Consider the following 27993-nt stretch of genomic DNA (forward strand, 5'->3'; position numbering starts at 1 on the left):
GGTATGCTGTTTATTTTAACAATTACCTATTATAGTTCTACTTCTAGATACTATTAAATATTCAATAACTTTCTTATAATAATTAACATTTAAAAACATTTTTTAATCAACTTTATTCTATAAATACAAAAATACATATTATGTAATTCAAAACTGAACACAAAAGCTTTGATCTCTAGTCTTATCTTTATTTAACACCCACCAATTTGAGCATTTCCCAAATTTAAATTAAGTACAACTATAAATATATAATATTAAACATGATAAATTAATTTATATAGTCAATAAAATCATTATGAAAAAATATAGACATATCAACTTTAGAATAATTTTATAACTTTTCAATCTTGATTATTTAACAGTATTTGCGCGTTTGAAATCGTCCGTGCGTTTTTTGTATGTGATAAACATAGCCCAAAAGAAACCAACCATGTTATGGAACAATACTCTTAACTAAAATGAAAATCTGAATTAGTCAAAGTAAATCAATAAATAAAATATAAAAGAACTTTAACTACTTACCATTGGAGGCACAAATTTAAGGTTAAAGAACTGTACCAATGAGACAATTTGCCAATTTGCTTTCAGTATAGGCCAATAAATTGCATATATTTGCTTCATTGTATCTTCATGTGATTTTCCCTATAATAATGTATTGTTATTATTTGTTTATATCCAGAAATTATTATACAAAATATAAACTTCATACCTCAAATCTTGACAACACATATAATGAAAGAAACTGATAAAATGGTGTAAATAATAAACGTTCAATACCAAATTTTAAAAAAACCATTTTTGATGAATTTTCTGGAAAAGTGCTTTCTAATGACTCGTAGAAAAAATGTGGTACTGGCCCACCAAATAAAAGACTGCAAAAAAAAAAAAATTACTACTACTGTACTATTGTAATTAATTCAATTAAAAATGGCATGCTAATTTTAATAACAAATATAAAATTATAACAGTAAAGATATACATAATAAACTGATTTTCTGGTTACCCAAATAATCCAAAAGCGACAACACTATCCTGGTCAATCATCTTAGCTCCAGCAATGTTCTGCAACGTAATATTTCCAAGTGATGCAATAATACAACTAAAAAAAAAAAATGTCTAAAATTATTGAAAAATATTACATTTTCTAATGAAAAATAATACCTGGTAATTGATTTTGTCCGAATAGGTCTTGAATTTAAGCGTTCCAAATAGGTCAACACTAAACTTTGTAAAAATTCAGCAGGTTTTGAAAGTGCCATTTTAAAAAATATACTAAATACTGTCTTATAATATAACCTGTAAAAATACACAAATACATTAAGAATTCGGTTGTATTTATTTAAATTTATTGCATTTAAATAGCCTTAGTTAGGTATTTATACAAATTTTATAAAAATCGTTTGATCTTACTTTTTCTTAATTAATACGTTTCACAGTGATATACAAAATAAATAATAATATTTGTTTAAAACGGTTAAAAAAAAAACAATAAATAGAAAAAATTAACAACAATATGCACTAAAATACTTGACTTAGACGCCAGATTCCACAAGTGAGTGTGAAACTGTGAAATGTTTAGTGTTCAAACATGTTCAATACTTTCCAACGTAACATCCGGCATATCCGCATATCCTATCAAAATATTACCTATCGTTTATCTAACTTTTAATTTCTAGGTCATGTGATCATTGTTGTTTACGAATACTTGCAGAATACTAGATTGTGCGGCATGTATCATTCTTCAAAATACAATATTATACCTACAACTGGTCCTACTGATATCGAGCAGTAATCCCCCACCATCAAGTATCGTTCGTAAATTGTTATTCAATCATACAACCATACGAGAACTCCGAGACGGTCAACTGACAAGTGTCAATACCGACAATACCTACCAAGACATGTACTAACTAGTAGTAGTACCATTGATAAATATTAAGTATATTTAATAAAAAAAATATATATACATACACTATACTTAATATTTATCAATAGTAGTACCTACTGGCTTACTGGCTACTACCTACCTATAACATATCAAAAATGTAAAATTGAATCATAATTCATAACAGAGGCGGTGCTACACAGGGGAAACAAGGATGGGCGTCTTGCCTTAAGTGTCCACCCAAAATTTGATTTAGCCCCTCTATCATTATTAATATATAAAATAGTATTAATTTAAAGAGTTTTTATACTTGTTATATTATTTTAAGTTTGACTAGTTTGACTGTTATATTCAAATCAAATACGTTTTTTTTTTTACACATTTAGAAGTAAAAATATTCAATAAATTTAATACTAATTGCACACTTTCTAAAATATCATACATAAAAAAATAAAAAGTTATTACATACAAATCAAAGAAAACGGAGGAAATTTGATGTTTTACTGTAGTACTTTTGTGATAATATTATAGTAGGTATATATTTTGATTATTTATTTAGAAATATAACATATTATGCCCAAAACATTTATAGCAATACATTCCTGAAAATATGGTAAATAATATGGAAAATATGAGTGATCGAGTAGCATTACATAAATGCCCCAACAGAAAAAATATGGCCTGATATCGCCCCCTGGTCCCCTGGCAATAAAAAATGTCTGGCGTCGCCACTGATGTCTGATTCATAGTATATATTAGTATCTACTATAATACTATATGTCCAGGCTCAAACGTTGGAAAAAATCTCGGGGGGATGTTTATAAATATCATACTACCTATTCATTTGTAGGTCAGGTAATTTATTTTTTGTTCCAGATATTTCGGAGGGGATTTAAACACCCAACCGCCCCCTGCGTTCGCGCCTGTATATATCTATACTCTATATCAGGGACGGGCAACTGAAAGTTATTAGAGGGCCAATATTTAGAAAATTAAAATTTAGCGAGCCAGAGTATAGAGCAAAAAAAAAAGGTCATTCAAAATATATATTTTAATTTAGCATGAACGTAGTATAGAGCATAGACGATTGACTTTGAAATTGTATGATGTAATTTGAAAATGTAGCACGGGCCAGATAAAAAAGGTTCGCGGGCCGCCAGTTGCCCACCCCTGCTCTATATTATATTATATAACATTATTAACCCATTTAACTCTATAATTTTATAGAATTAATGATAGATTAGCAAACGGTATAATACGATTAAAATGAACAACACGTCGTTTACATTTTGGTAATATGTAGATAAGTAGATTATTTATAATAATTGTATAATTATAAAACCTTGTATGAGATATGGCGTTTATTCAGAACAGTCATCTGACAATACGTCGACGGACAGGAACGAGAGAGAATCCCTATCTGCGCAACGTTTGTAATCCTAGGATCGACACTATCAGCGAATTGACAGTACACCCGCGTATGTGTACGGATAAAAAATCATACTCACGCGACGTGTGTGACAACTGACAAGGAGTTCATCAGTAATAGCGTACTGATGGTACACCAGCGGACACACACGGGTGAAAAACCGTACCACTGCGACGTATAATATCAGTGGCAAGTCGTTCACTCGTTGTAGCAGTCTGACGAGTCACAATAAAAGGGTGAACCAGAATTCAATGTTTTTTGTATGCGGTCGTGTCCGTAAATTTCACGACGCTGTCTGCTAGGCTGTTTGAAAAAAATTATCCTTTCATCATGATTTCAGTTATTAATGAGGCTGTTGATAATTATGTTTGTGACTGTTAACAACATTTTATTATGTTCGTTATTAACTGCACACCCTTGTTAATTGTATTGTTTTGTGTGTATCAAAAATAAAAAATTATATGTTGTGAAAACCATTTAGTCATCATTTTCCTTTATTTTTAATAAATCAGAGCTGTAAGTAAATCATAAAAATACAATATAAAATAATAATTACGAAGTTAAAACAAGAGAGGTGTAATTCACGCTGTGTAAATGTAACGATGATATGACCCTATATCGCCACATTAGGTACTGTTTTGCTTTTAACATCTAATATAATTTACAACGTTGTACATAAAAATTACAGTTAATCATGTATATAACTGGCGTGGTTAAAAATGTGCTTTTTTTGTTTTTAATTATTATTCTAATATAATTCACTAGGTACGTTGTACATCAAAATCACAATTAAATAAATATATAATGTACAAATTCAAGTCAAATTTATTTTTTATTTATTATTTATTACTGTTTATTGTTATTATATACATGGTAAAAATTTATTTGATATATTCTTAAAGAATTCAAATCTTGAAATATTTTTATTTTCATATTTCAACATTTCTTGTCTCAAAAAAAAATTGTCTTCTATTGTTATTTTTTTCATTTTAATAACCTACCTCTTTGCTACGTATTTTTATATATATAATATCTATTTGAATGTATTTAACTAAGCAAATCGGTAATCGATAATTACTAATTGGTGACTATAGTCACTATACAGTACTCATTGAATGTAGAGACTTTTTATTTTTAAGTAGGTACACCGTAGTTATTTATAAATTATTCTTTCTAAAAATATTATTACTCGGGACTCAACCTAGTACGTTAAAGTTTTCCGGATTCAATTTACCTAGTCCCAATATCCACCTAATTATTTGGGACTCAGTTTACCACTCCCGTTTAAACTCTATAGTCTTCGGCGAGCGATGACGGTCGGCTTGCCGTCATTGGAATGTAGCACGGCGTTGAACGAAGCTTAGTAGACGTGGATTGATGAATTTTGAAATCTTAGAATATTCTATATTTTATTGAAAATATCATTGTTGATATACGTATATATATATTTATTTTTATTTCTATTCATTTAATAGTGAACCATTATTCGACATTTAAATTTTAAATGTTTTATATTGTGTATAAGTTTCTAATAATAATTAATAATGTATTACATTTTCCATTATTATGTTGTTTTTTCAGTAAGACTATTATTAATTTAAAACTATTTATTTTTTTAACTAGTAATAACTAGTATACATAATTTATATATTTTTAATTTTATAATCAAAAACAGATAATAATAAATATTAAGTGACTAGTGTCCACTACTTTAACTAATATTTCTGCATTGTGCATATAATCGGTAATATTTATAGTTATATACTTATATACATATTTTAAGAGGTAATAAATCTGTCTTATACATACCTACCTTTTATATTATGTAGACGTCTACCGCGGTAAATCACAGTACATGCAAAAGTTATTTATAAATCATTTTTTAATATTATTATTATTATGTACAACAATTTGATTAATTATTTAAAAGATTTTTAAATGATTTGGATACAGGTATGTTGGCGATGTTGCCATTTTGGTATAATATTTTATTGTGACCTCCAGCGTAGTAAATAATCAGTAAACTTTGAAACATGGAAAACTTTTAGCAATAAAGGGTACGTAAAATTGGTTAAACAAATTACAAGGTTAGTAGTTACATTACAAACTACAAAGGTTGTTACATAATTATATGTATATAATAGTAATATTTATAATTTTATATAGAAGAAGTGGTCAATAAAATACAGGATATTAATTGAAAAATTCAACCTAAAGTTCACTTTGTATTATTTTTGTTATCAATTTTTTTTTAAATAGTTTTTGTGTACTAAAGATACAAGCATACCTAGTTACACAAACAGTATAGCCAGTATAAATAATATTTCACGGTGAAATTAATTTTTCTTATTGATTAATTTATTAAATGCATTTTTAATTATGATTTATATTCTATATGATGGTAATTATGTAACAACTGCACATATTATTATACCTCTATAATATAATTAGAAACTTTTATTTTTATATTTTTGCTACTATATTAGATTATTATACTGAATTATATAGACATATTTATTATTTATATAACATATTGAAATATTTTAATCGCAGACTAAATGCAACAACTACGTTTATTGATATTATTATAACATGTATATTAATGGTATTTGTATTTTGTATTTAGTAATTATATTTCTCTTTGATGAATTAAAAAATATAATCTAAAAATTGAACAATAACTTAAAATAGGTAAAATATTGTAATAAGGTTTCAACTTAATATAATTTGAATAATTTGTTAGTATAAATATTTTATAATTCATTATGCCACTAAATTACATAAAAATACGTATATATCACTTTGATCTGATTACTGAAAAAATAATTAGACCTATGTTCATAACAATATATAAGTAGTATTTATATTATATTTTTTTGTTTTTATGTTATTTGAAAATGACATTGTGTACTTATTCAAGAATTATTAGTCGGATAATTTGCATTACTAAATTGAACTTTGATAAAATAAACAAATTATTTATAATTTAAATTACCAATGTGGCTTACTAAAAAATTTAATTAGTCTGAGTAAAAACTTGAAACTTGTTCAAAAATTAGTTAAATATTTTTTATTTTTATTTTAAATCAATAAAAAAAAATCAAGGAAATTAGTCTGCAGCTAAGTTTATAGATCAAGTGTTCCTTGTTATTGAATGGATTATAATAACAATGTTATCACATTAATTTTTTACGAATGATTGAAGTTTTACGATCTGTCAAATAACTTATTTAAATAACTCTAAACGATTTATGATATTTTGGTGTAACTTATAATTCAAAAACAAATAGCTGTAGATATTTGAAATTTTCACCAAATGTTTATATTATTATTTCCTGTACATGATAATATTTTGACTTTTTTGGGTTATTCATAAACATTTTCAGTTTACAATTTTTTTTTTAGTTTTATTTTTTTAGATATTGACAACAGTTTTTTAAATCGGTCAAGCTTGAACATTTAATAAAAGGTCCCACATATAAGATTTTTGTACTTAAATAAAAATATTTAAAATACACAAGCACAATTTGTTTTTATAATTAAAATTTTAACAATTTCTCAAAATTAAGATCATTTTTTTATAATTCGAAAACTTTATTCGTGGGGACTTAATATTTGTACTTATATTATGAAGTTTACTATTCTCGATCTACATAATCAATATTTCTAACATATTTAGATTAATTTTAAGATATCACCTATGTATTCTACAAACACTGTTTTACAATAAAGTGATATTGACATAAAAATTAATAATATTTATAAATACAATGCAAGTTTAATTTTCATTTAGGTACATACTTAAATTATGATTTGTTTTAAGTTTGTCTGATTTACATGGATATAATTTAATACTTTTTTTATTGTTAAGGTTTGACATGTAATCCTGCAGAGGTGTACATAGGATTTTTTTGAAAAGGGGGATATGAAATAATTTTTTAGTGCTGTTGCAATCTTTTAACTTCAGTTACTCCATGCAAGGCATTTTATACCTATCAATAATTGTATTGCTTACATTTGGTCTAAAAAAAAAATGCAAGGGAGGGGATCTATCCTCCCCATAAATACGTCACTATATAATGCATATATGATATATCTACCGATCGTAGAGTTTGCACGACTATTGTACATCTATTTAGTATATTCTCATGTATTTGTTATATACAACAGTTTTCAATATTTAATTTAACTGAATCGACTGAATTCGAAATATAGAAGTACCTATATTTCTATAGCTAATAGCATTAATAGCTTGATTTAGATTACTATGTTAAAATGTTGTTAATTATCATAATTTACATATCAATCGAGTTCAGTATTTTATCGGGCTTGCAATATTATGTGTTGTGTTTTATAATAAGTTGAGTCGTTGTACCTATGTATATAGCATAATAATAGTAATGTGCGTTATAAAAACAACATAAAAATGTATATTTCGTAATGGTTTTATCACATTAAACCATACATATAGGTACTACTAATGATATAGCCTATATAGGTCTATCAAGGTAGGGAGCGAAATGTTTAACAGGGTCTTGCTAAGTCTCACCTGCTATAGTAGTGTTATATAATTTAACAGGGGAAATCGTTGGACCGCAGAGCCGATCATGTATAGTTGCACGGTACGACCCCTAAAAACTTTAACCCCGCGCTCACTATTCCTCATCATCACCACCACACTTACTCCGCCAAAACCTCCCCCGCACTCCGTTAACCGCCGTGTTCGAGCAGCCCGCCCAGATGTGACGTCACCGCAGTTTCCGAGGGTGTCGCGCGACGGGGTGGCGCGGCGTGGCGCCACGCGATCGACCGGCCGGCCGGAACGACGCGGACCCTCACCCCTGTATGTTATAGACACGGTGGCAAACCAGAGAACCTTCGCGTCTCGTCCCTGCCGCCGCGCGCACTTCGAATATTATTATCACGGTCAACAATGCGACAGTCGGCGCTCCACGTTGGACGCATGTACGCGCGTGTACGATACGGAAAGTGCATCGCGGTGCAATCTTAATCGTTTTTAGTGTCAAGTCTCTCGGCGACACCGTTTTATGGCATCTGCCCAGCAGTAATAATAATAATAATTATTTAATCGTATCGACCGAGACTACGAATGCTGAGCAGTGCACGCTTTAGACCGTAGCGCATATAATAACAACTGCACGGGAACGTTTATTGTACCTACCGATTACCGACACGGTTGTAATGTTGTATATAGTGCCGGTTCTGACTTGTAGTAGTGGTGGTAATGGTGACGGTTGTTGGTGCAGGTGGTAGTGACAGTGGTGGTGGAATGGTGAGAAACCCGATACCGAGAAGATCTTTTATATTATTAGGAGGTACCTGTTTCGAATTGTAAAAGGAATACGTCACGATACACACTGGAGAGGATAGTACATTGGCGGGGAGGTGTTGTATTCCTGCGGTGTACCTATAATACAGATACAGTGACCGTGCGGAGCGAAGATTAGTCATCAAGGTCTTTGTGCGCGCGGGTTGGCTACGCACGTCGGCAATACCGGTTTCTGCGCTCGCGAGGTGGCCTAGTGTGTTTGTGTGCGTTCGTCTAAACATTATTTTGTATTATGTGAACGTGTTCACGTTTACTATAATAATATCATTGGTGTATACACGACAAGTAGAAATTCGCGTACACTTGCTACTGAGATTGCAGAAGAAGGTGCGCATACACACATACATGCGCCGTCCATTTAGTTGTATTTTAGTTCTCAGAGAGCCGCGTATAGTCGACCCCCGCATATTTTAATCCAGAAGATCATCGCCATCCCGTTTTCTAAGCAATATATATGTTTAACTCCGCGAGTGTTTCGTACTTAATGCGTTCGCCGACAAGTATTGTAGCATAGTGTTTAATATAAATATATAATATAAGTAGCAGTGCGGGTGACAGCGATGGATACCGTGCGGGCCGGAAGTGCCCCGAATTTAACCGCCTACATTGAAATGGACCGGTTCAACGGGATATCAAAAGCCGGTGAAAAACTCACTCAAAGGTATGTTTTCACTTCCGTAGAGGTATAGGTACCTATAAATACTTATTCTAATAAGTAATTAACTAATAACCAAGGATTTGGTTATAAGCATACGCTATCAAATAGTATATTTAAAATTACATACATATATTGTTCTGCAGAAGTACTTATAAAAATTAAAAGTATTATTAAACCATTCATCTGTTAAAAAAATGTGTGTCAATACTCAATTGTTATAGCTTATAACTTATACGCATATAACGTTACATTTCAAATTGTATACACATAAAAGAAATTATAAACTTAAGTTAAATGCATAAATATTATTATGATACTGTTCGTCTTTACAGTTTATCTATGGTTATAATACTGTAAGTCTTTCAAATGACGCTTATAAGAAATGGTTTCAGAAATAAGACTATTTATTAATGCAGAAACACAAGCTATAAGTTGTAAAAAAAAAATAAAAAAATTTAGATTACTTAATATGATGCAAAGAAATATGTAAAATACAAATTTTAATTCATCTTATAATATAAACCTACTTAATAGTTTTTATTTAATTCTATAATTTAAGCTTAGTATATAATAATACATTTTTTTTATGAACCGCATGTATGCATTACACGCAGTGTCGTATAAACGGTGTGCAGGAGGGTAGACCACTTCTACTTGATTTTTCTTTTTTTTTTATATGTTGCTTATATTCGTATTTTAAGCTTTTAGCGAATATTGATGAATGTATTAGTTACATAATCATGTATTTTTTGCCAACTATAATTTTTTAGTTAGAGTAGGTACTCTAAACGTTTCAAGTACCCCTATACTATACCAAGTTGCAAGGCCCTAGAGGAGAGGGTTAAGTGTTCATCCCTTTAAATTTATGAACGCAATAAAATTTGTTTTTGGTCTTATTAAAAACCCCTCATGGTATCAATTTGTATAAATACTAATAAAAAATGTATGGATGGGTATAAAATATAAATGCTTGAACATTTAATATGAGATTCCAAATTATTTGCTCATTTACCAATTACAAAATTTCGACAATTTATCATCATATTTTTTTTTTTTATAAGCATTGCAAGTTCGAATTTCGATAAAATTTGTGGTATGTAGACAATATGGTTATTAATAAGGTGGTATTGATACAAAAGTTAATAACAATAATAATATGATATAAATTAATTAAATATATACTACTATAATAATTGAATATTAAGAATTTAATATTTGGAATGTTTTTGGAAAAGATAATATCAATCTACCGCATTAATACTAAAAGTAAAATAAATGACTTAAAACTACATATCATGAAATATGATTAGTCATACAGACTGACAGGTCGTCTCCGCTCAGAATCGTTTTTCGTATGAAATGATATATCATTGAATTCAAGTTTAACTCATCAATTACAGTGATCCACTCGACACCTAATGGACAGCAGAACTGTACTCAATTGCTTACCCTTTTAAACTTGACATTTTAATACAATAATATTATTGAATAAATTCAATAATCTAAGGACGTATAAATAAAATGTCTTAATAATAATAACAGTTGTTACTTAATAAGAATACCACAAATTATATTCATCTTATACATATAATCATGTAAGCTCGAATACATTTATCCACTTTTTTTTATCAGGTTTTACGATTTTTTAGTACAAATTAAATCGAGTATAATGAAATGATAAAGCTATAAAATCTATTTATTAATTTGTTACTATTTATGATTAATCAAATTTTAAAACTTAAACTGAAAATATATTGTATACTATAATCATATAATATATATGCATAATATTTATTAATATATAACTTTGGACTTTAATTAATTACTATTTATTTTTTTTAGTTATTTACAATGAATTTTTATTACATAACATTATAGGTATATGATATTATAATCTGTGTCATAACTCTTAGCGTTATTGATTTAATCATATCACTTCTGCTGCAGATATATATAACGCAATAATTGTATTTATTATTTATTTTCATTTATTTATCATGATTTTATTGTATACAAATACTATACACATATTAATAAATAACAATAATAATAATAAAATATATTATAATATTATAAATTGTATAACAATATAAAAATAATCCCAAGCGTGAGTATGCTAACTATTAGTGGCGTAGCTCTCCCCAAAATTTCAGGAAAATTAAAAAAGATATTTTTAGTGTTCTATGAACGTATTATGTAAGACGTAACCATGTATAAAATTTAAAATTATAATTTGTATGAAGGTTTCTGCGAAATACAAACTAAGAGGACTACCTACAGTTCAATGAGTTAGCCAGGTCTAGAACTTATAAGCATTCCATTTGTTACCTTTGTCAATTTTGGCCTCATATCGATTATATGATTGGCAAAGGTTTTCGGGGGATTTGTTAAGTGGCACTCAGTTAACTTTAGTTTGTCTAACTGCCTACTAACTTTCTATAATACCTTAGTCCGTTCAGTTCTTGAATACGGGTCTGTTTTCTGGTCATCATATACTGCAGCTGACATCTGTCGGATTGATCATGCGCAAAAATATATGAATTTTGCTGGGTTTTGTCTCAAAATCCCTAATCTAAAACATGATTACACCAGGCCTATTAGTCAAGCTCTAAAACTCAATTCTTTTTCAGTTAGGCGTGATAAATTTGGTATCAATTTCATTCGAGGTCTGATCGAGGGTCGAGTCGATACTCTTATTTCACACATCTTACTTGTACAGGAATGCCCCACTTTCAAAAATGATGCTCAACGCAAATTTACCTTAATATTTTTAGTACGGAGGCAGATATTTCCCTTCTCTACAACAATTTACATCATGTTTATTTTTATCATCACTGAAGTTAATTAAGTAATTAAATTAAATTAATAACTGTTATTATATTGTTATCTTTGTATTAGTATTCTTATATACATATTGTAAAAAAATAAGTGGGATTAATAATTCTAATAAAATAAGCAAATTTAAATAAAAATTCCAAAATATTTTATACCTATACGATATCAAAAAACCTGTACATTTATGACAGATCTTAGTAAGTTGTCTTCTCTATATAACACAATTATTAATGATTATACAGTTTGAAAAATATCAACTTTTAAAAAATTGTACGATTTAATAAGTACCACAAACGATACAAACCACTTATTAAGATTTATAATTTCCTATTTTATGTAACTATATGTTACATTGTACACAATTTATATAAGTACTGATATACATTATCGTATAAAACTATTAAAACGTTACTATTTTAGCAATAATATATAATTTTCCATAAACAATTTCCCATTGTTATTTATTCATTGGGTAGCTGTATATACTAATTAATTACCAATAACATAATTGTACAATATAACTTATAATGTATAAGTATTCCTTTGAAAATATAAATAAATAACAACAATTTTAATTGATTTTATACGCCTATTTAATATTTTTACATATAGAGTACTACAGTCATACTTATATAATATCAGCTGATAGTTATTTATTTGTAATCAGTAATCACTACATTATTATAATTTATAACAAATATATATTATAGTGTATCGGTACTGTATTACAGTATATACGTTTAGAATTAACAGATACCTACTTAATATACACACGCAACTCATTCTTTTCATTATGTAGCTTTTATACCTAATTAGTATAATTATTTTCAAGTATTTGAACTATATACATATTATATTTAAATACTTTTGCAACAGTGAATACTTTTATCGATGGTATATAGAATAATGATTTAAAAAAAACCTTTATTAAAAAAAAAATACGTTTTTGTACCACAACCAATAATAATATTTGTTTAATTGCCACGTGTCACAGATATGTGTGTATAATAATAATATTGTTATATATATATATATATAGGTATAGTTGTTTAATAGTATATTAGTCTTTGTTTTATTCTACACCGCGAGTAAAGCCAGTAAAAGTTACCGCACGCGGTACTCTTGTAATATAGTAGTGAGAAGATTGAGTTGATCAAGAATCAATATGAATAAAATACCTTATAACTCATAAGGTTAAGTTAACTCTATAAGTAATAACCACATTACTGCAACACCAACAAAACGTGTTCATTGTTTTTATATATATAGGACATGTATCTTAAGTGATATAATAATTATGACATATTATTATGGACTTTCGTTGAACCATACTTGTGAAAAGTGTCTTGCACATGCACTCACTACCAATTCCAAATCTTTATGTATAATATACCTATATATATACATAAATAAACTGTAAAGCTATAAGTTATATGTCTAAATATATTGGTTAGTACAAATTTATTATATATAATTACATTGGTATATATAATACTAGTATGTACTGTAAATCGTATATAGGACAGATATAAACCATAGCTATATAATTTGTATTTTTGCAAAGGATGGTTGTATGTATTTCGCGTACCTGTATACCTATACATTGCTGCTAATTGCATTGCATATACGCGTCTGCTCTGATCACGTGTTCCATTGTCGTCATTTGTTTGCCTTTGAAAATTGTCTCATTCGGTATATAATTTTATACCATATATACACTCACATACACATGTATATAGTATATGTTATATGTATACATATTATATATGTACACTAAACATTTTTTGTGTATAAATCATATATATATATATTTGCATATTTATTAACACGCGCGTAAAGTGTACAATGTGACGTCACCGCAAGTTTTTACGCCGATAATTGTCTATCGTTTATAATATGGCAGTTATAACGTTGTGGCGTTTGAGCGTTTATCCGCCACAGTGGAGACCGAATACTTGTAGTTATTTTAAATTTTTTTATTATTATTATTATTAATAAGTTTTCCTGACTTATTATATCGACTAAACTTAAGTATATAAATTTAATAACTGCAGTATTATAGTTCGCATTTGTCCAATGCACACACGCCGTGCGATACATACAGCGAGTTCTTTCGTCAGGATATTCGAGAGACGTTACACTCGCCATCATTATGCTCATCAAAAAATTATTGTTCCTACGCAGGCGGGCCAAGCAACAACAACAGCAGCAGGATGTTTCACAGGACGTCAACAGCAGCAACCGCACGGTTAGCGAATCGTCCAATAGCGAATACTTTACCAAAAGGCGAGTTATCTTTACGCGCAATGTAATGTGTGTGTATAATCATGTGTATGTGTTAACCCTTACTAACATACTGCAAGACGACTTAGTACGCTTACTTAAAAAACTTCAATGCATTTTATTGGTTTTTAATTCTTATTGACACATATTTTTTAATGAAGTTTTTTAAACACTATAGTTTTAAATTAGTGCAAAACATATTTCCTGAATATTTTGTCAAACATGAATATTAATATCTCCTCCAATTATATATCGTAATTAGTATTCAGGTATTCACTATTCAGTGGTTTATTACACAGAATTATTTTATAGTTGAAAATTATATAGGAATTCTATGGAAGGTTATTGTTGAACTATATGTTCATATTTAATATTGACACGCACTGTTGGAGCACAAAATATTTAAACATAGATATAATCAATTAGGTTTACACTCTCAAATGTACCAGGTGCAAAAATATTATGATTATGTCTTTTAGATCTAAGAGAAATTTTGATTTTAATTTAAAGATATTCTGATCATTTTTAAATAGTTATATTATTAATAAATCTATAAAGGTCTATTGGCGCGTATTTTTGCATTATTTGAGACACATAGCGGATAAGTAAAATAAGAATAAAAATGATTTGTTATTTAAAGAAAAACAATTATTTATGTCTGATTCCATACATTTGTATACATTATTAATTAACAGATATTTTATTAAATTATGCACTCAGAAGTAAAAGAAGTTATATAATAACTAGAAGTATAAATAATTAATAATTCTTTAAATATAACATTTCTATATCTTCAGTTTTGTAGTTATATAAAACTTAAAACGATTTATTGAACTCAAATAATAATATGTTTTATTATTTAGAAAAAAGAAAACAAGTCTTCCATGGAATGTAATTTACAATAGATATATGTACTTTATATAGTTTAAGTATATGGTCAAAAAGTCTAGATAACAATATATACTTAACATGTATTGAAAACTTGTGGATAAAATACTATACAGGCACGACCTTTTTATTCAGGCATTTATTAATACTATAATATGTTTATTGTCCATCTGTCTATATATCTACATGGCTACATTGTACCTATATAGTTTATACTAGGATTTATATACTATAATAATATAATGTTGTGTTTGAAGGTATTCTTCATTGGTATGACTATATTGTCTCAAATAAGAAAACCAAATGATTTAATGGAAGAAATAGTATTGGCATTTGGCAATAACAGAGTGAAATAGAGAATTTAAAAGAAAAATATTTCAGGAGGGTGATAATCAGTGGCGTAAATTGGGCTAAATTGTTAGGGTTGCAATCAGTTTTTAGGTTGGGCAGGCTTCAAATCAGCTGCCATTTATATTTTTTGTATAACACAATACCTAATACAATATAATATATATATATATATATTATAAGTATAGATTTAAAATATTAAACTACTTAACTATTAACTTACTAAATTTATTTTTTAGTTAACGAATTTATCTTTCATTTTAAGAAATAAGTTAATTTATTTTTTTTTACATTCACTATTTTAGTCGTTTTTTTGTCAAAAAATATTTTCATTGTGAATTTATATAATGATATAAACAACTGAACTGTTTTTAATATGTATATTAAATACCTTGTTATCAATTTAATAAAATATTTTGTGGTTCTTTATTAAAAAATACACTAATACTCAATTACAAACACACAAATAATATCTCTATGAAAGACTTTATTTAATAATGTAAATTAATTATTTTCAGCTTTTAGGCACCTTAACTATTATTTAGATGACTATTGTTAGATAAAACACAATTAAACACTATTAATTAAAACACATACTATATAGAAATACTGTATGTTGTTTGAAATATAAACATTATGGTCTATAATTTAGTTGTGTGTTGATAAGAAATAAAGTACGGTAACGAATAAAAAAAAATATCTAACTGAGTTAACCAAAAATTGTATTAAACTTTTAACTTTTACTTTTTCTTATTGACGCATATCAACTTAACTGAGTTAAAAAAAACCATTAACTTGCCGAGCCTTGGTTTTTTACTGAAGGAATAATATCATTTACTGCAGTAGTAATCGGCGGCCTCTGTAATTATTATCAGCTACCATTGAGACTCGAGTCGGCCGATCACAATAAATATACATATTGGTATAATAATAGAAAATGATTAATAACAAAACTATAAATAATTGTGGAAAGGATATAAATATAATAATAATTCCAGTGCTTCAAAACAAAGTTAAACATTGGTTCTCAAAATATAAATTAGTTAATTTATTATTATATTGATATTTCAATTTTTTGAAAACTGAAATCGTGATTTTTTGGAGTCGCAAAAAGATACTCTTGCGACCTTTTGATATTTTCAGGGGTTGCAAGTGCGACCCCGTGCGACCCCCAGTTTACGCCACTGGTGATAATTGAAAGAAGATAAACGAGAAGAGGGTGGTGGTTTTACAAGAGGAAAGAAAAAAGAAAATGGGTTGATAATCACAAATACCTTTTTCATAATAAAAAAAATCAAAGAGGAGACGAATTAAGAAAAGAAAAAAAAGAAATAATTGAGAATAAGTATCTAAGGTGAAGACGAGAGTAAGAAAGTTTATTGTACTAATTAATACAATTATTATATCAAGTATACTTTAACAGTAAAACAATCATAAGTATTCGTACTTAGGTATTTATAGACTAGTATGTAGGTTGTAGATGTATTGACACAAACTATATGTATGAATCGTTCATATATTTTTTTTTTATATTTAATGAACAGAACACAGAAGTTTACATACCTGCTATATACAATACAATATTATCTACACGTATAATAAAAGCGATTTCTAAAAAAAAAAAAACAAAATGTTTCTTTAAAAAGCAGTTTTAAAAACTAGTATAAGTGCAGCTATAAATTAATATAATACTATTATGCTTATTTGTCAACAATTTGTTTTTTAAATTTTAAATTCCTCAGGTGAACCCATTTCTAATCATGAATCAAGTCATTAAAATTATTAGTTTACTAATAATTCTCTTTCAATATGAAACGAACTTTCGTGATAAGTATATAAATATAGTTAAATAATTACGATAGTTGAATATAATAGTATAAATATATAATGCCCAAATTAATAATCGCATCAACCAGTATGTGTACACACTCACACGGTCACGCGTAAGAACTATAGATATTAGTGATTATATATTTTTAGATAGATTAAAAATATGTAGAGTTAATTTAATATAACTCCGAGAATCATCATTTAAAATAACGATCATATCTAAATTGAAAATTGATTCATAATTATTCTACATTAACATTTAAGTTTAAAATTATAACCTAAAAGCTTGTTGTCGAACTGTCAAAGTATGAAAAAATAATATAAATTATAATAAAAAGAATAATCAACAATTAAGAGTGGAACGTATAGTTGGACTTAGAAGGTTTTAATTTTCAACGCCCTAAACTTTTTAATTTCTACTAACTGGTAGGTATAAGACAAAACAAACAAAAAATTACCTAAATAATTTGTGAGATTATCACATTGATCAACTAAAATTCATTCCAATCGTATTTTACAAAAAATAATAATTGACTAACAAGTATTCCTAGATCATGTTTTAAGGGGACAAGTTTAACTCAATATTGATGATATATAAATTATATTAATATAGGTACCTATATTGTCTTATATGGATTATTTATTATAATTTAATGTATTAGTTTGTACAAATGTACTACTATATACATACAAAAAATATATCTACTAAATTAGTATTGAAATTCATTGTTATCAATTATTTAAAATACCAAATGCGTATTTAAAATCTCTATCTAAAATACAATATTGAAAATATACATTGAAAATTGTGTTAAAATAATTCAGAATAAATAAATTATAATATATAATTTACAATTTATCAATAATAAATTTAAATATATTGTTTGGTTTATTTTCAACAAATGAAGTGTTTGAATCAGAGGCGCCAGGTTTTGAAAATGTCATGAGGGGCTCACTATTTTGTAAATACATGTACAGGTTAATGTACAGGTAAATAATTGCTAAACATTACTAATCGCTAAACAATTACTAAAATATGGTTATTTGTTGTTTTGTATGTTATAATTATAACATTTTAATAATATTAGTAATTTAAATTTTAGGGGGATGAGCTCCACCATATCGAGCTCATGGGGGAATGCAGCTACCGAGCCCCTCTGTACTCGGCGCTCCTGGTTTGAATAGTTGATTGGATAACTTTGATCGATTGAGGCACTGAATAAATCCAGTAAATTAATATAAACTTTCGACCGGAGCCGATACCTAATTAATTAATTTCATTATCTTGGCCCTTGGGGTATCTATTAAGATACATCTAATAAATATTTATTTTTATCTTTTAAAAATTCAATCAGTTATCACCTATTCACCTGCGATAAATAATATTTATTATAATATATATAATATATTAGAATATAATAACATCCATACATTTTTTTTTTTTATTACCACATATTATGGTAAAAAAATGTTTTGTTTATTTGCGAAATTAGTTTAGTATTTAAAAATGTATATGTAAAATTAATGTTAAATACCAAGTATAACAATTTTCTGCCATAAATTCCCTAAGTATTTGACATTTACAATGTTAAAAATACTTGGGTGTGTGTCTGGTGTTCAGTATCTTACCTTGTATTTTGGTGGAGCAGAAATGATAAGGCTCGTACAAATATACGAGTCTTGTTCGTATTTATGGAATTTCGTCGCACTGCACAGTACGTATAGTAAATACGCACTTTGTAGGACTCGATTATGAATCGAAGTAACAGAAGTGGACGACAGCCGTTTTTAAAACTTACAGACAGAAAATAAAACAACTACGACTAACAAACAAATAACAATTTACTTGAAGTTTTACTTATCACGTATGTGTGTAGCAAACGCTGAAAGTTGCCATACGGTTAAATATTACGGTTGCCTGCACTATACGGCTTATAATAAATTTATATTTAGGTATACTCATCGACGAATATTCGCGGCTGAATCGGTGAATTAGCTGACCCATGAAAACGTTCACAAAAAGTATCGCGAAAACAGTTGGTATTATATCAAGGCCGGAATGTGACGACATTCCATAGGTAATGGGTAATCACTAATCCATATTCCATAACATTATCTAAACCCAGTACCAGTGGTGCGCAACTTTAGTCAAACGGAGACCGCTGTAGTGTCACTTTTAATCAAGAGCCTTTGATTTAAGTTTTTATTTATACACTTATTCTAGACTATATCTAGTCTTAGATAATTTCGGGGTCGATAAATCGTCGAATAATATAGAAGATTATAATTTCATGATAACAAATATTGAAATAAATATAAAACTTTTCAAATTAATTAAAAAAATTATAGTATCAATACTATTGAATATTAATTAATACTTGTACCTATAAATTACCTAAACATGTTATTTTAATTATAATGTTTTTTCGAAATAACTTATTGATTAGAATACATTCTACTTCTTTTTTTTTTTTTTGTTACGTGATTCCGTGAGCTGGGAAAGGATCCCCCAGACACATCACTTATTGTGAATAGTAATAATAATAAATAATAATATATAAATATTATGTGCCCTGTGGCGATACATGGCTTATGGTCCATTTATATTATTTACAGCTACAATAATTTAATAATAAATCTGATACTTTTAGTTGTTGTTGGGCGTGTATATACCCTGATTTCGCGATCGGCCTTAGCCCGTCACCTTTTTTTTTTTTTGCAAAACTTACAATTACCTTTTCGGCAAGTAGGTACAGTTTTCTTTAAAATTTACAATTAAAACAACTGGAATTAATAATTTATATTTCATTCAATATAGTCATACTATATTATATCTATAAATGTGATTTTTAATTACTTGTCAAAATTATTACACGCAATTGTGTAAAAAAAATATGTAAAAAATTAAGATTAAGTTTCATTTTTTATTATTAAATTATATTTGTTTGATAAATATATGTGTGAAAATTTAATCAAATAACTACGGTAGGTATATACGTATAGTATATTCTATTGTATTTGATTTTGTCAGTTAGTTATAACACATTAATGCCGATACCAAATAATATACGAGTACTTGTATTTTTATTTATTGCGCTCTCGATAATTTTAATTGATTGTTAATTACTACTTATGTGTATTAGAATATACATATTTGTGAAATTTTTATCATATATTAAAATATTAAAATATTACGATTTTGTTATTTGTTGTATAATCAAACATAGAAATTAGCTGTTGTTAGTTTGATCTTAAGTTAGTTTATTGGAGACCCCAAAAGGCAGATAATTAAATTCCTAACCTTCTCGATAGCTGTGCTATTGCGTAGTATTCACTAGTGAACCAAACAAAATGTATCCTATCGACAATCAAATTATACAAAAGACGCTAATGGTGACCGTTTTTTTCATGAAAAAATATTTTGGTCATTTATACGCCAGAACGCCGAGAACGTGACTATACGTCTATACCATATACAAGGGGAAGCCAAACTTTTTCGGATAAATGTCTTCTGGGGATATATTTTTCTTCGAAGGGGCCATAATAAAATACATAAAAACGATTATTTTTAATAGTGGTCATTGGGATTTATTTAGTAGGTTACTACAGTAACTATAGTAATGTTATAGGTATTATATTAAAAAGTTACAGAAAATTTAAGGCTCATACCTATCAGTCTCTTCTAAGCTTTGTATTGGAAAAGTCTGTTATTTATTCGTTTCTGCGACTACAACCGTTGTATAGGATTTATTGTATTTACATATTTATAGTATTTAATATTTAATAGGCAGACGCCTTTTCGATGTACACAATTAATTACAGTAGAATAACAAATTAAGATAATAATTTAATAAAAAATTTCGGAACAAATGACCTAACCTAACCTACCTACCTACCCTGTTTTTGAAATTTTATGACTACCCACTCCGGTCGCAAAATTCACGATCGGGTAAACGGGGTATTATACTTAAATGTCCGGTAAAAATTTATTTTTAAAAATTACATTAATATATACATATATTAAGGAACACTATATTACACTAATTCGATTTACATTAATAATTAATGGAATAAGAATAACTTAAAAGAATTATTATTCATGTATACATTCTTAACACTTAAATATGCGTTAGTATAACTGTAATATGATAGTAAACAACAAAAATTCAAAAGTATTTAATAACAATATAATTCAATTAAAGGTAATTGATGCCCCGCCACCACACCTTTCTCTAGGGACGACTGATTTACATATATGTAATCTATAGATTACTAATACTCATTTTTGTTTTGTACCTATATTACATAGGAATAAAACAAAAATGAGTTTATTACTTATGTTATAGTCGTACGTATTCATATTTTTTATTGTTTCCGATAAGCTGGCCGCCGACAAAATGCGTTTGATCGTGGATACCAGCGCAATAATAACTAGTAAAGGTCCATAGGTTAAAGCCTTATAGGGCATAGCTCGTACACAGAATAGATAGTGATGTACACGGTTACCTAAACTTAATATACGGTAAAACGATATAAATAATATATGTCTATACCTATATTCGAGGTCATTGGACCTCTTTTACAATGATGGTTTATTCATTAGTTTATTACCAAGCACGGAAAAGGCTTGTTGGTTTCACAGAATCTCAAAATATGATGTCTAAAAACCCACGACCAATTATATATATATCACTATAATTAAATTACGGGTGACGGGCCGCGGCATTTATAATATTATCACTTATCACTTATCAGCTATAACTCTTTAAGGTCGTTCGACTATTATTCGAGTCGGGGCGTCCAAGTCGCGCGCGCTATTCAGCCTCACTCGGTGGTCCCCACTCTCGACACCTCTTGACGACAACGGTCACGTCATCGTCCATAACGTATATTATTATTATTATTTATTGCCAGTCGGCAGTCACAACTCGTAAACATAGCGTTATCGCCGTCTCAATTTCCGAGTTTTCGCATATTTTATATTGAACAGTTAACACGTGCGTACGCTCGTTCCGCAACGTATTTGCTCTCGTAGATATTTCAGATATCCATTTTCCGCGCGGTGCGAACGCGGTTCGTCGTGTTACGATCCAAACAAAACGTTTCCGATATTCTGTGCACTAATATCTGTCGCGATTACGACGATAAAACAATTACAATTATATGTCTACAAAATAACTTAATGATTTAGTGAAGACCCGTATAGGTATTTTCCGCGTACTCGGTTAGACGCATTCTAACTTCCAAAATTTTTTCTCACTTCACTTTTCCTCCGTTCTTGTTTTGTCAGACTGCTCAGATGACATAGTTACAAACACTTTTGGCCTTTATTGCAAAATATCGTAAGTCGAACCGCATTCGTTTGCTCGGTTTTGTGTTTTCATTTGATAATCGGTGATCAGAGAGACGCGTGACGGGAAAAGGTTTTAAACTTCGACACGCTCGCGGGCCAAAACCAACGATGAGATATAGTTTGAGTGATATGTTCGTCAAAACCATGCCAAGTTTGAAGCTCAGTGACAAGAAGTGAGTAGATACAAGTTTCGAGAATCCGTACTACCTGTTGCCATTATAATTGAATATATCTATATTAATCTATAACCAAGGCCCGTGGATCATGGTTTTCACATATGATGTAAATACTAAATAATTGTTATTTCAGTTATCACGTTAGTCGACATGACTGTTAGAAAGTTATCATTCAAAATGTGTATGTTTTTAACTTTTAAATGTCTTTTGAAATAGCGGGACGATTATAAATGCCTTTTATCAACTATTGAGCATTGAAACCACTTATAATTTACAGTTGTGCTTGCATTTACTACACTTAGAAACAACACAAATATATTATTTAAACTTTAAAGGTATAATTTCTCGTGCATGAATTGTGATGTAACGATTTATAATTATAATTGCCAGAGTTCGTAACGGAGAATAATGACTTTAATTAGTTTAATTTGACAGTCAAATCATTTTTAATATATGTGGATGTAGATATTATTCAACTTTTATTGAAATTGTATATTATTACTATTTTTATTTTTATATTCCTATTACAATAATATATTAAAACGTATTATTCTCTGTTTTAATGCTAAGAATCAATGCTTTAGTGTTTTTATTGATTTAAATAGTTAGCCTATATAAAATCGTTTAAAAATTAAAAATCACAAAATAGATGCTATACTATATATATTTTTTAAATTAATGTGTATGATTGTAAAATAATAAATATGAATTATTATTTATGTCATCTATATATTATGTAGACTACAGTATCAATATTTACCTTATTATCTATTATCATTGTGTAATACCATGGACAATTCAATACTTTATGGATGTTACTATAATATTTATAGCCATGATACCTTCATGGTGATGATGATGATGATAATAATAATAACAAATATGATAATTGATTGATAAATAATAATGCTTAATTAATTATTATTTACATTTAAAATAATAATTATTATAAAAATGTATGAATGTATTAGTTTTTAAATTATATTAATTTTATTTTATTTAATAAAATGTTTAAAAATGTATAAAATAAAATAGTAAGTAATTGATTAAAGGATATAGAATTATTTTACTGAAAAATGTACTGTTTATATTATTTTTTACCCAATCTACTATAACTTAAGTTACCTATTGAATTTTAATATTAACTAATAGAGTTTTTTTTTTACAGTATGTTATGCATTCAAGAAGAACTTGGGAATCTAAAAGACAAAGAACCAGTTAAAGATAATGCTGTTGGGATCAATAAATTGGAATCTGATGTTTTAAAACCTAGCGGCTGGTTTGATGGATTGTTAGGATGCTTAAAACCAATGTTGGGAATCATGGGAAAAGGAAATAGTCATGATCTTAAATCTTATCAAGGTAATAAAAACATTTTAGTCATTAAACAACTTGAGAATCAAACAACCATTTTAAAATATTAAAATGCTCATAACATGTTTTAAAAATAAAATACCAAAAAAGGATACACAGGGTCCAGGATAATATTCTTACCTGACTTTAAAAATATATTAATTCACTATAATTAAAAATAACAGAGTAAAATGGATTCTTTTGAATATTAAATTTGCTATGTTTTACCTATACATTTGTATGATGGAGACAACATTTGCAGGTGTGACATCTTCTTAAGTACATAACACTTACAACTTTAATTAATTTGTTATATATTTTATTTCATTTTAAGAAAGCTTAAATACTCAATTTCACTCAATTACATACTATTGTTTAGGTACATAGTTTTATGATATTTCGTAATATTTTAAAAATTAGAGAATAAATATTAAATATAACCTTTATGGTGTTTTGTAGATAACTGGGATATTCCATTTGAATCGATTAGTGATTTGCAATGGTTAGGTTCAGGAGCCCAAGGTGCCGTATTCAGTGGAAAATTAAAAAATGAAATTGTAGCGGTGAAGAAGGTACGTGAACAAAAAGAAACAGACATTAGACATTTGAGAAAACTGAATCATCCTAACATAGTACAATTTAGGTGAGCATATTAATAACTATAATATTTATTATAATTTTACTAATAATAAACTATAACATTTAATTAGTATCTGATAATAATTAATATTCTTGTTTCTATTTTAGGGGTGTATGTACTCAAGCTCCTTGTTACTGCATCGTAATGGAATATTGTCCATATGGACCACTTTATAATTTGCTTAGAGATGGTGAAGAAATACCACCCATACGATTAGTATCCTGGGCCAAACAAATTGCATCTGGTATGCATTATCTACATGTGAACAAAATAATTCATAGAGATCTTAAAAGTCCCAAGTATGTTGAAACTTATTTTAATTTTGCTTAAAATTGTATATTATAACTTATTTTTTGTGTCAAAAGTGTCTTGATTGGTCGTCAAGAAATGGTGAAAATCAGTGATTTTGGTACTAGCCGAGAGTGGAATGAGATAAGCACTAAAATGAGTTTTGCTGGTACTGTAGCCTGGATGGCTCCTGAAATCATAAGAAATGAACCCTGTTCAGAAAAAGTTGATATTTGGTAAATACTTTGAAAATAATGTTTATTTTTTTCATTTTCATAAATTATTTAATTGTTGTTACATATATTATATTTTAGGTCATTTGGTGTTGTTTTATGGGAACTTATGACTTGTGAAACACCGTATAAAGATGTGGATTCATCAGCCATTATATGGGGTGTAGGTAGTAATTCTTTACACTTACCAATACCTTCATCATGTCCAGATGGTTTTAGATTGTTAATTAAACAATGTTGGGCAGCTAAACCACGTAATAGACCATCTTTTAAACACATAATGATGCATCTAGACATTGCCAGTTCTCAAGTGCTGGCGAGTACGCCAGATGAATACTTTAAAACTCAGGTATAACATAAATTAATGATATTGATGAATATATTCTTTAAAAAATAAACTAGGTACTAATAACATATTATAAAGAATGAAGTATAAAATATTATTTTTAGGCCCAATGGAAGAAGGAAATACAAATACACATGTTACAAATGCAGACTAATGGAAGTCATATTCCCAAATTTGAAGAGGATCTTATTAAAAAAAGAAAAAATGAGTTAAAACATGCACAAGATATTAGAGAACATTATGAGAGAAAATTAGAACGTGCTAATAATCTTTACATGGAATTGAGTGCTGTGTTATTACAATTAGAACAACGAGAAAACGATTTAATTAGGTTAGTAATTTAAATTTTTAAATCATAATTCTAGTAATTTCTGTTAATAATTATAATGTAATTACTATGTTAGAAGAGAAAAACAAATGTCTAAAGTGTATAAAAAACGACTTATAAGACCATTATTAAAAGCTCAAGATAAATTGAACAAACAGAATAAATCTGATTCAACTACTACATCACCATCATCACCAGAAAGACTTTGTCAAAAATTTGACTCAGTATGTTTTTATTTTCAAATAATAATATTTTAATGTTTTATTTATTTTTATGATACTTTTCGGTTATAGTGACCACCAACAATTTTCGGTTATTGCAATTTCATTAGGTTAAGCTTAACACATTATTTACGTCTATAATTATTCCAGTCTACTGTATATAGTATCTACAAATATCAAATTTTTGTTCACACCATTTTACAAAAGTCAGTTCTTTTGCTCAACAATAATTAAAGCACAATGCATACATTTAGGAAATGGGTACGACTGCCAACAAACTGATTTCCCTACTCGAATGTCAACCTAATAAATTTATGTAGTCGCGATAACCAAAAATCATTGGTAGTTACAATAACTAAAAAGTACCTATTTTATTTTATATACTTTTTAACAGCAGTTAACCAAAGCTACACTTTATGCTCAAGTTAGTAGCAATTCAAATAAACCGGAATCAATTGCTGTTACACCAAAACAAACTCAAAGAAAAACACGACCTAGGAAAGCTCAAATTATATGCTCAATTGTAAAAAATAAAAAGGTTCAATCATTGAATAAATACAATTTGCCTTATGTTTAAGTAAATATTTCATTACAGTATAATACATCAAAAGAAACCAACTGGAAAAACTGTCACCAAATAAACAGCAATAAAGTCAACAGTGAAACGCAGACAGAAACTATTGATTCAGGACTTCATCAAGATATGCTCAATGGTAACATGTCTGATTCCGCTCATTCACAGGTAAAAACATGAATTATATTACTTAAGATTTAACTAACCTTAGAAATTTATAAAGGGTGAAGATAGTTCATGTAGCAGTGGAGTAAGACTGAGTGATGATGAACATTTAGATAGACTGGGCAGACAAGTAAATGAAATACTTAACAATAATAGACCTTCCAATATGACCGATTTATCAGATTATTATCAGGATACTGAATCTATTTCTAGTAACTTTAATCTTAGGAGGAAAAGGTTAGATATCAATTTTATAATAACTAATTTGATTTATATAAATATATTAATTAATTAAATTTTAGTGCTGGTCGGCGACCAATTGGACCTGGTTTACGAGTACGTCGATACAGAATGACACAATATTGTCAAGAGCCAAATGGAAATTCTTTTTCATTAAGTTCTTCAACAGAAGTAAGTGATTATTATATGTATACATTATTTAACTAATTAAAGTTTTGTGATTTTTATTTTATATAGAAACATGATTTCTTAGAGGCGGAAAGTTCAACATCAGACTCTGACATGAAAGACATTGATCTAGATTCAAATTTTTATAATGTATCTAATCAGTTTCCAGTTTAATACCGTGTATAAAACCATAAGATTGTACTATGTCTACAATTTTTGATTTAATTATTTTATTATCATTTAATATTACCAGTCCAAACATTATATTTTTCTCATAACAATGTCAAATTTAGTTTCAATGCTATCACAACTAAAGTTTCACAATTTTTAACTAACTTGCATATCTTAATCTAACATTTTTGTTTTGTCATACAACTGTTTTATTATTACTATTATTAATTA

At 28.0% G+C, this 27993-nt stretch overlaps 2 protein-coding genes across 7 annotated transcripts; one reads left to right on the forward strand and one right to left on the reverse strand.

Moving 5' to 3' along the window:
* Positions 1–94: 94 nt before the first annotated feature.
* Positions 95–19336, reverse strand: LOC113551167 (PXMP2/4 family protein 3). 3 transcript variants are annotated; one of them, XM_026953243.1, is made up of 6 exons: positions 19136–19336; positions 1162–1296; positions 1004–1099; positions 710–872; positions 523–642; positions 95–453 (listed from the first exon to the last, which is right to left on the reverse strand). In XM_026953243.1, exons 2-6 carry the CDS (start codon positions 1257–1259, stop codon positions 352–354), a joined length of 579 nt encoding a protein of 192 aa, XP_026809044.1. In that variant the 5' UTR covers positions 1260–1296; positions 19136–19336; the 3' UTR covers positions 95–351. The 3 variants fall into 3 exon arrangements, with proteins under 3 accessions (XP_026809044.1, XP_026809045.1, XP_026809043.1); XM_026953244.1 differs by lacking the exon at positions 19136–19336 and adding an exon at positions 1528–1942; XM_026953242.1 differs by lacking the exon at positions 19136–19336 and adding an exon at positions 1411–1939.
* On the forward strand, positions 8251–27980 carry LOC113551166 (mitogen-activated protein kinase kinase kinase 13-like). Of its 4 annotated transcripts, none has more exons than XM_026953240.1 (13): positions 8251–9325; positions 24204–24397; positions 24848–25031; positions 25136–25327; positions 25394–25552; positions 25631–25898; positions 26000–26226; positions 26300–26447; positions 26839–26982; positions 27040–27186; positions 27242–27420; positions 27486–27594; positions 27661–27979. In XM_026953240.1, the coding sequence occupies exons 1-13, from the start codon at positions 9225–9227 to the stop codon at positions 27763–27765; spliced, it is 2157 nt and encodes a 718-aa protein (XP_026809041.1). In that variant the 5' UTR covers positions 8251–9224; the 3' UTR covers positions 27766–27979. The 4 variants fall into 4 exon arrangements, with proteins under 4 accessions (XP_026809041.1, XP_026809040.1, XP_026809039.1 ...); XM_026953239.1 differs by lacking the exon at positions 8251–9325 and adding an exon at positions 14064–14443 and having other exon boundaries at positions 26842–26982; positions 27661–27980; XM_026953238.1 differs by lacking the exon at positions 8251–9325 and adding an exon at positions 14064–14443.
* The last annotated feature ends 13 nt before the right edge of the window (positions 27981–27993 follow it).

The sequence above is a fragment of the Rhopalosiphum maidis genome, chromosome 2 (assembly GCF_003676215.2).
Source record: "Rhopalosiphum maidis isolate BTI-1 chromosome 2, ASM367621v3, whole genome shotgun sequence".
NCBI classification, from domain to species: Eukaryota; Metazoa; Arthropoda; class Insecta; order Hemiptera; family Aphididae; genus Rhopalosiphum; species Rhopalosiphum maidis.

Bases quoted from the DNA above. Each gene is read 5' to 3' on its own strand.
- LOC113551167 (XM_026953243.1), bottom strand. From the start codon at position 1,259: ATGGCACTTTCAAAACCTGCTGAATTTTTACAAAGTTTAGTGTTGACC. The intron at 1,100-1,161 runs GTATTATTTTTC...TTTTTTTTTTAG, and splicing joins CGGACAAAATCAATTACCAG to TTGTATTATTGCATCACTTG. The intron at 643-709 runs GTATGAAGTTTA...ACATTATTATAG, and splicing joins ATGTGTTGTCAAGATTTGAG to GGAAAATCACATGAAGATAC.
- LOC113551166 (XM_026953238.1), top strand. From the start codon at position 14,310: ATGCTCATCAAAAAATTATTGTTCCTACGCAGGCGGGCCAAGCAACAA. The intron at 25,553-25,630 runs GTAAATACTTTG...ATTATATTTTAG, and splicing joins TCAGAAAAAGTTGATATTTG to GTCATTTGGTGTTGTTTTAT. The intron at 27,187-27,241 runs GTAAAAACATGA...AAATTTATAAAG, and splicing joins CTGATTCCGCTCATTCACAG to GGTGAAGATAGTTCATGTAG.